We start from the raw sequence: 7,847 nt of genomic DNA, 5'->3' as shown, positions 1-7,847 counted from the left end.
TGTTAAAAGTATGAGGAAATGTGGCAAGAGTGAAACCTCTAGTTCATGTAAACCCTTGATTTCAAATCCAAGTTGCACTCAGGAAATCTTTGCTGGTCTTAGCTTCACACTGAAAACCGTTTATTTAACATTGTTTAAATGTAACATCATACACACATCTCAAACAGTAAATTGACAGTACTTGACCTAGTATTTGTTTTATAGCTTAAGTCTGATTTTTTTTTTTTTACCACTTCCCTTAACCTATTCCTGTATGTCATGTGACTAGCTGATCTGTGGGGAAAGAGATTGTGTCAATGCATAAAATCTGCAGTAGCTACTGAAACAATGCCTGCAACAAGCTATCGTTTCCAGTGACGTTGCTCACAGATTTTTTCATAGCAAAGCTCTTCAGGACACATCCCTATTTTCCCTTTATCCTAGCCAAGATGTGACTTGAATAGGTGCATTCAAGTGGAAAAGGTTTGAAAACCATCTGGACTCCCTGTAGAGGAGGAAGCAATGGCTGCGGTAACACCTTGCGGAGTTTTGGTCACATTTCACAACTAAGTATTTAAAAAGGGGTAGGAAGCCACCAGTTAATAGCTCAGATTTATTCAAAAAGAACTGAACACTTCGCTTATGGAGGTGGTTTGCATTTTTTAGCATTAGCGGGCTCTTCTATGCTGCAGTGTGCTGGCCAACAACACTACACTCAGTTCTGCCACTTGAACCAGCCATCTCTCACGAACAGCCAACACTAAGTTCAGAACAGAAGAATATGCTGTATTCTTCCACGTAAAAAATTAATCATACAGTTAGTTCATTCTTCCCACTGCTCTTGGCAATTTTCATAGTGAAACATTCTTTCTACCATGTTCCCAAATAGGTTTCTAATGAGGATTACAACTAAGCTCTGATACAGTTGTACCCCTGAAGGCAATTAAGAATGCTTTTAGCTTAGTGTAGTCATCTAAATGCTGCTAGTGAAGTCAACAGACCAGTGTCACCACTTGCAGCATCGTATAGTGCTAGTATTTCAGCAGCTGTCTTGTTCTACGGGGCTTAATTGCTGGCCTACGAATATTTGCTTTTGACTGAAATTCAGCATATGTGATCACAGTAAAGAGCAAATATTCTACCCCCCTTTACAAAAGGTTGGTTTGGCCATTAGAGTGAGGCAAAAACACTGAATTTGTTTCACCTGTAATACTCAAAAGTAGCCTATTTATTTGGCAAGCTGTCCAGTCAGGTAGCCTGATCCATTCTTTTATTATACTGGGTGTTCAACTCAGCTACTGCACATGGACAATAAGGTTTTCCACTAAAAAATATGAGGCTTTTTAGCACGTGCACAGCAGCTGCATTAATACAGAAAGACAGGACCAAGCCTTCTACTCTCACAGGTTGATTTTTCTGAACTATAGAAAATAAATAGCACAATAGTTTGAGGTACAGTCTATTCGGTAAATAACAGCCCCAGCAGAACTCTTCCTGTACGTATTTAGCCAAAACGCAAAAGCAACGGTTAGTTGTTCAGGTTAATGCAGTTCAGTTTAAAAGAACGTTAAATTGCAGTAGCAAACAGCACTGAAATTCAAAGTTACAGCAGACAATCCACCCTTAACTCTGGATTTCCTGATTTACAGGTGTGCATCACAATCCTATGCAGTTGATGAAGAAAGAAAGCTAATGAGTTTTAAAAAAAGTCCTCTTTGTATCCATTCAGGAATCAGACCACCTTAACCATGACTTTCCTTTTATGAGAAGACAAAGCAGTCATACTCTTGAGGCTCTGAGGTTATATGGGAATAGTTTGATTCTTGAATGTACTTTACCCTTGACCTTGTACTTTTAACACATCCCAGCAATGTATTTACTCTCTCAAACTCGGTTTGAGTTACTGCTGTGAGACCATTTTCTGTGTATTGACCACTGTAGCTGTTCTTGCAGCTAATAAGCTACCTTATTATGAAGATCATTAATGTAACTTTAAGGAATCAAAATAGAAATAAAAATAGTGCTCCATGTATTATTCTGACTCGGACTTCATGTGGGGAAGTGGTGCATTCCCGGAACAAAAACAGAGAAGACAAGACAGGCCTCCCCGCACCAGAAGAGAGGGCATCAGAAAAGTGGGTCTTCCCAGAAGAATAGAAACTCTTTAAAAAACCATTTAGAAGTACTATGAAGCCCAGAAGCTGGTGCCCACTCTTAAAGTGAATTATGATTGTACACGTGGAAAAAATAGATACTCTTAATGTGGTGTGTACATAAACTTTAAAATAATTAAGAAGTATTTCAGCACACTCTGTTTATATACAAGTCTACTTCAAGGGAAGCGCCTGGAAGACCGCGGGACTAAGAAGTAGACCACTGAAACAGATCAGGCTGGTTCAGTGCTTAGACCACTCATCAAAGGGAAGTCCATGGCATCCAACAGAGTCACATGCTAAAGGGTGACCGAAGTTGTGTAAGAATCGTCGTACATTTAGAGATCTCCCTCTTGTTCTTCCTGTAGGATGCACAACACTGACTTGTGTGGGATCCCGCACTCTTGCAGGGACTTGGTCAGGTCAGGAAAGCTCCTCCTAGGCACTTCCATTGTTTCAACACTGCAGCGTTTGTATTTGGTTGTGTTCTTTTGTTCTGCCACAGCGAGGACCGTCTGAAGGCTGTCCGTAGGCCTGAAGTGATGTTCAAATCTTTGACCAGAAGGAGACCTAACGGCAAGCAGCAGTCTTGGTTCTTTCTTCAGTGGCTCCTCCAAGTTTAAAACTGAGGATGAAGAGCTTTCTTCTCTTGTTTTCCTTAACGGCTTCTTCTCCGAAATGGGAGGCTGGACTTTTGAGCATTCCCCTCTAGCCCCTTCGTTCTCTGTCATTACACCAGTGGATTTTCCCTCTCTGGGAAGAGCTTTGGATGGTTGCTGCTCCTCCTGTCTACTACTCATTTTCAGTTTCTTGGTCTGTTCGATCACGGTTTCCACAGCACCCTTCCTGCTGATGGACGGGAGCACTCTGTACTTATTTAGGGAAGAGGAGGTCCTCAAGGGCACTTGCTGGAGGAGCTCTGGGATTTCATCAGGAGACACCTGCCCTGGCTGGCAAGATGGTTTGGTAGATGCTCTTTGATTGCTTGCTGCTTCATAGGGAGCTGCTGGCTGAGGGGAGGATGGCACTCTATAAGAATAGGCCTCCACACTATGGGAGTAATTCAAGCTTGATCTCGTGCGTCCCTTGGCAGATTTCGGCCGGGTGACATGCATATTGATGGTGTTTGACCGCCAAATGAAAGCTTCTGCAGTGCCCAAAGTGGTGTTGCATTCAGATGGTGCTACTGTGGCCATTGCTTCTCAAGACACCTGTAGAGAGGGTGACGGGGAAGAAAAAAGTTACAGGAATCCGTCAAAAAATCTCTACAGCATTTTACTTCACTAGAGTTACCCCTGTTTTTATGCTGCACTGTGTTTAACAGGATAGGGTATCCTGGCATGTGTTGGTTCACTGTGTGCAGGGAGATTACAGAACAGCTCTGTGGCTGTGTCCAGTATCAAGTTTGTGGCCTGTATTCCCAGATGCTGGCTTTGTAACAGATCAAGGTTCTTTGGGGTAGGGAACAGGCCCGTATGTCTGTAAAACACTGTTTGCCTATAGTGTTGTAGGAACAAACAAAAGTGGGTCTCCTCCGGAAGGATCCTGAAGCGCCTTTCAAGCTACGTACTTGCAACCCGATGCAGCCATAGCTGGGATGAAGGGCTGTGGTCAGCTGCACAACAGAGGAAGGGAAATGCTGATAAAGGACACCAGAGCTGTGAAAAGTGCCATGGGATTTTTAATAATAGCAGCATGGTACTCCATTCACTAAGATCAGAAGGACAAATGGGTGAGTCAGTCCCGCTGGGATCAGAACCATGACTCTTGGGGAGTTCAAATATTAAAGCCAGATAACAAGAGAGAGGTTTTAAGTCTGTTTACATGGTATATGCTGTATATTGTTTGCATAGCACTCTATATCAAGTGCTAAGTGTTCTTACTGTTTTTCAAGGATTTAATGTAGGGGAAGCCTTTATTATTTTAATAGATGGAACGGGGTGTTATTTATTATTTGTCTTTCAGTACTTTCTAGAGCCACCAGCTGGGGTTGGGGCCCACTAGTGCTAGGCAGTGTGCACTACGAGACAGTAACTGCTCCAAACAGCTCATTATCTAAACACATAAGACACTCTAAGGGTGGGTGAGAGGAAGTATTATGATCCTTAACCAAGATCACACAAGCCTGTGGTAGAGCCAGGAACTCTTGAGTCTCAGACCAATGTTTTAGCCCCAGTCTTTCCTCTCTAAGGGTATGTCTACACTGTAGCTTTAGCCTGTGCTCCCAAGCCCATTCATACACAAAACCATCAAGCATGTGCTTATTTTGCACTTTGAACCCATGCTTGCTTGCATGGCTGGGGGTAGGAGTTGTAGCCCAAGTAGTGCTTTAGCTCTGGCTGGAACTTGCCCATTTTGCAGTAAGGATGCGACTCGTATAGTCCTTTATGTCCTTCCCACAATTCCCCTTCTCTCTTCCCCAGAGGACAGGCAAGTTCTCCCGCAATTGACAAAACTGTGAAAGGATCCTAGAGCATCTCAGCACAAAGAATCATGGATTCTGCCCCCAGACACACATAAGGGAGTACAGATGCAGTGGGTAGGGCTTTGCTCTGGGAATGCTCCCACCCAGGCTAGACTAACTTGCGTGCTCCAACCTATTCCCAGGATAACTCTGCAGTGTAGCCAACCGTGCATGTGTCAGTTTGTACAAAGGTTTTAGTGAAAAACATGTAAACCGTTTTTTATTCTGATGTTATTCACTCATTGAATGTGGCAAGCAAGTGTATGTGGAGGAGCAGATATGACATCATTGCTGTCTCTGAGGTGTCGATTAAGTTCCCAGTGTGGACTTTTAAGTACGACTGACTGCACCGTGGCTTTAAAAAAATTTAGAAGTCTCTTATTTAAGTCCTTTGAGCCACTCTGACTGATTCAATCCACTGAAACCTGTTGTAAGTGACCAGTCAAAAGACCTTGAAGGTCATCTCCTTAATGGGTGTTACTATATAGGCCTTCTAATAAAGATGGAGTAGAATTCTCCTCAGTGACTCTGATCCTCAGCTGCAACGAGACCACTTTGCTCCAACAATTCAAAGCAGCCTTAGAGTCACGGGAGGATCCTCCAGTGGCTTAGAGGTAGGATAATGATGCCTACATCACCCGCTCGCTTGGTAAGGGTGGTTTGGCCAAGGAAAAAGAGGCAAGTTTTCCACATGACCTGGCAATCCCTGGATGCCATAATGGTACTTTGAGACCATTGTCACACACTGGCTACTCCAAAACCAAATAAAACCTTGGGAATGACCAATCTTTAGCAATGGCAGGTTTATTTGGATTTACACCCCTCTGCAGGGAAAGCTGCCCCACCCTCCCGCCATCTAACCCACCTTCATAATCCAATGTCTCTTCTCAAGTGCATAAACCGTCTGTTACTCCAAGGGGGATGCCAACATTCATGTTCCACCGTATTCATCAAATTAACTAGAGTTGGAAAACCAGATGCTCATGGGCCTTTTGCCAGTGATGTGTTATTTAACACCTTGTTTCTCCGCCTTCCTCTCTTGTCTCAGTGAAATGGAAATGATCAGTAAATTAAACGTCTAGCAAAGACAAAGTACAGTCTCAATGTACAGGTGTGCCTTGACATGCTTTCACTATCAAGCTTTTCTAAGGTACAATAATCATCACTCAGCCACCTGAATAAGTGATCTATTTACTTACAACACAAATGTACAGGCAAGCGGACTGACAGTAATAATCTGGACACAAAATCTAAGTCACCAATAATAATTTCCTAGGAGTATATTAAAAGGGCAGGAGTGTTATTTGGTTTAGAATACCTTCAAATAAACTCCAAGGCAGCAAAATCAATATGAAGAGCTAAAAGCCATGGTCTTACACCCCTTCGAAGAAGGATTCTTGAACATGGCAAATCAGCGTTACCAGCTGTCTAGAAATATATTGACAGTGAGCAAAATTATGAATAATCCCCCAAGAAATTCGCTGCTTGCATCTTTTGAGTGCTGGACAGCATCATTTCATTTTAAAATAAGTGTTCAGCATTTAAAATTGTCACACCAGTCTTTAAACAAGACATTTTAAACTGGGTTTCTCAATCAGAGGCCCATATTAATAGCGCCGTGCACTGTATTAAGAAGATTTTAAGCAGCGGGAGACCCAAGATAGTAGTTACTGCTTTCCCAAAGGGCATAGAAAATGGAGAGGACAGGGAGTTTTTTTGAATAAATGGGTATAATTACCGAGCAAGCAGTCCAATACTCACTTGACTCAACCTTTCTTGACTTTGTGCAATTGTTGCGACATCTAAAGCTCAGTCCAGAGGAGCCGTAATTTGGTGAGGGCAGCATTGGCAACTAGCCAGGGGCCCAAGGGCTCCATGCATTTTGTATATGTTTACACAGTTGGTTCAATCAACAATAAATGCACAAATCCCCTAGACTGGTGAACAGAAGCTGCATTGTCATTTGAGTGCACTAGTACTCAAACCTGCATCTGATCTGCTTTGTCCTCATGCTGCATTTACCAGGACAGGACGCCCACTGGGCAGCATTTAGGACCCAAAGGATGTACTTTGGGTGTGGTACTAAGATGCTTTCAAAAGTGGCCACTAATTTTGAGGCCTTCAAGTTTTGGGTGCCTAATTTCAGTCACATTGGATGTGATTTTTCAGCCATGCTGAGCTCCCAGCCAGAGCTGCTCACCACCTCTGAAAATCCATGTTTCAAAATAATACCCCCCAGCTCTTAGCTAGCACTTTCCATCAGCTGATCTCAAAGCAAAGCTCTGAATCAGCTCAGACACAACATTTTACAAAGGAGGGTCAGTGGGGAACCTGAGGGGAAGTGACTTGGCCAAGGTTACCCAGCAGGCCAGTGGCGGAGCTGGGAACAGGTCTCCCCTGACTCCCAGTCCCGTGCTCTATCTACTAGTCACACCTGCCTCCCTTAGGAGCTCAAGTTTGGGGGGGAGCACTCAGAACTGGTGGCTACTTTGGGAAACGTCCCCTTGCTGTTGATCTACCCTCCACGGTGCACCCCAGAGGCACTGCCCGCCCAGCCCTGCCCGTCACCCTCTGGGCACCCCGGGGCGTGGGAGCAGGATTTGGCGCTTGTGCTGGTGGGAAGGCCGAGAAGTGTCTGTCTCCTGACGGTCCCCCCCACGCCCCCCGCAAGCCAGAGCCAGGGGTGGGGAGCGGGACGGGCCCTGGCTCAGAACGGGGCGGGGCGGATCCCAGGGGTGCTTGGTCGGGCGAGGGGCTGGGTCGCCAGGGGGCTCCTGAAAGGAGGGGGAATCCCTGGGGGGGGGCACCCAGGTCCCGAGCGAGGGTCGGGTCGGCGCAATGCAGGGGGGCCCCCCGGGGCGGAGGGACGGGGTGCAGGGGACCCCCCCCGGGGCGGGGTGCAGGGGGCCCCCGGCACAGAGTCCCCAGGGAAGGCCCGAGAAGGGCCCGCGGCTGCACACGGGGCTGATCCCGTCTCTCACCTCCGCGCCGCTCCATCCGGCAGCCCTCGCCCAGCCCCGCTGGTAAACAGCCCCGCGTTGCCACGGCAACCGGCCCCGCCCGTCACCCACTTCCGGCAGTGACCGGAACAAAGCTGACCCCGAACCACAGAGAGCGAAGGGAAGGCTGGCTAGAGTGTACACCCCCCCTCCCCCTCCAATTCAAGGGTATCCGCTGCCAGCCCACTCTGGAGCGACCAGGGTCCTGGCCCGGGTTCGGGGGGGTGGCCCCTGCCTGGCTGGGAGGGTCCT

At 46.2% G+C, this 7,847-nt stretch overlaps 1 protein-coding gene across 2 annotated transcripts; it reads right to left on the bottom strand.

Annotated features, from left to right (window-relative positions):
• Positions 1-103: 103 nt before the first annotated feature.
• On the bottom strand, positions 104-7,656 carry UBXN10 (UBX domain protein 10). 2 transcript variants are annotated; one of them, XM_054009177.1, is made up of 3 exons: positions 7,578-7,656; positions 5,462-5,674; positions 104-3,343 (listed from the first exon to the last, which is right to left on the bottom strand). In XM_054009177.1, exon 3 carries the CDS (start codon positions 3,326-3,328, stop codon positions 2,471-2,473), a length of 858 nt encoding a protein of 285 aa, XP_053865152.1. In that variant the 5' UTR covers positions 3,329-3,343; positions 5,462-5,674; positions 7,578-7,656; the 3' UTR covers positions 104-2,470. The 2 variants fall into 2 exon arrangements, with proteins under 2 accessions (XP_053865152.1, XP_053865153.1); XM_054009178.1 differs by lacking the exon at positions 5,462-5,674 and having other exon boundaries at positions 7,578-7,641.
• Between the last annotated feature and the right edge of the window lie 191 nt (positions 7,657-7,847).

This window comes from Malaclemys terrapin, chromosome 19 (genome assembly GCF_027887155.1).
Source record: "Malaclemys terrapin pileata isolate rMalTer1 chromosome 19, rMalTer1.hap1, whole genome shotgun sequence".
NCBI classification, from domain to species: Eukaryota; Metazoa; Chordata; order Testudines; family Emydidae; genus Malaclemys; species Malaclemys terrapin.
Note: the sequence above shows the minus strand (reverse complement) of the source record. Positions and strands in the feature narration are given on the sequence as shown.

What these genes read in the sequence shown, in the direction of transcription:
- UBXN10 (XM_054009177.1), bottom strand. Translation starts at nt 3,328, where the DNA reads ATGGCCACAGTAGCACCATCTGAATGCAACACCACTTTGGGCACTGCA.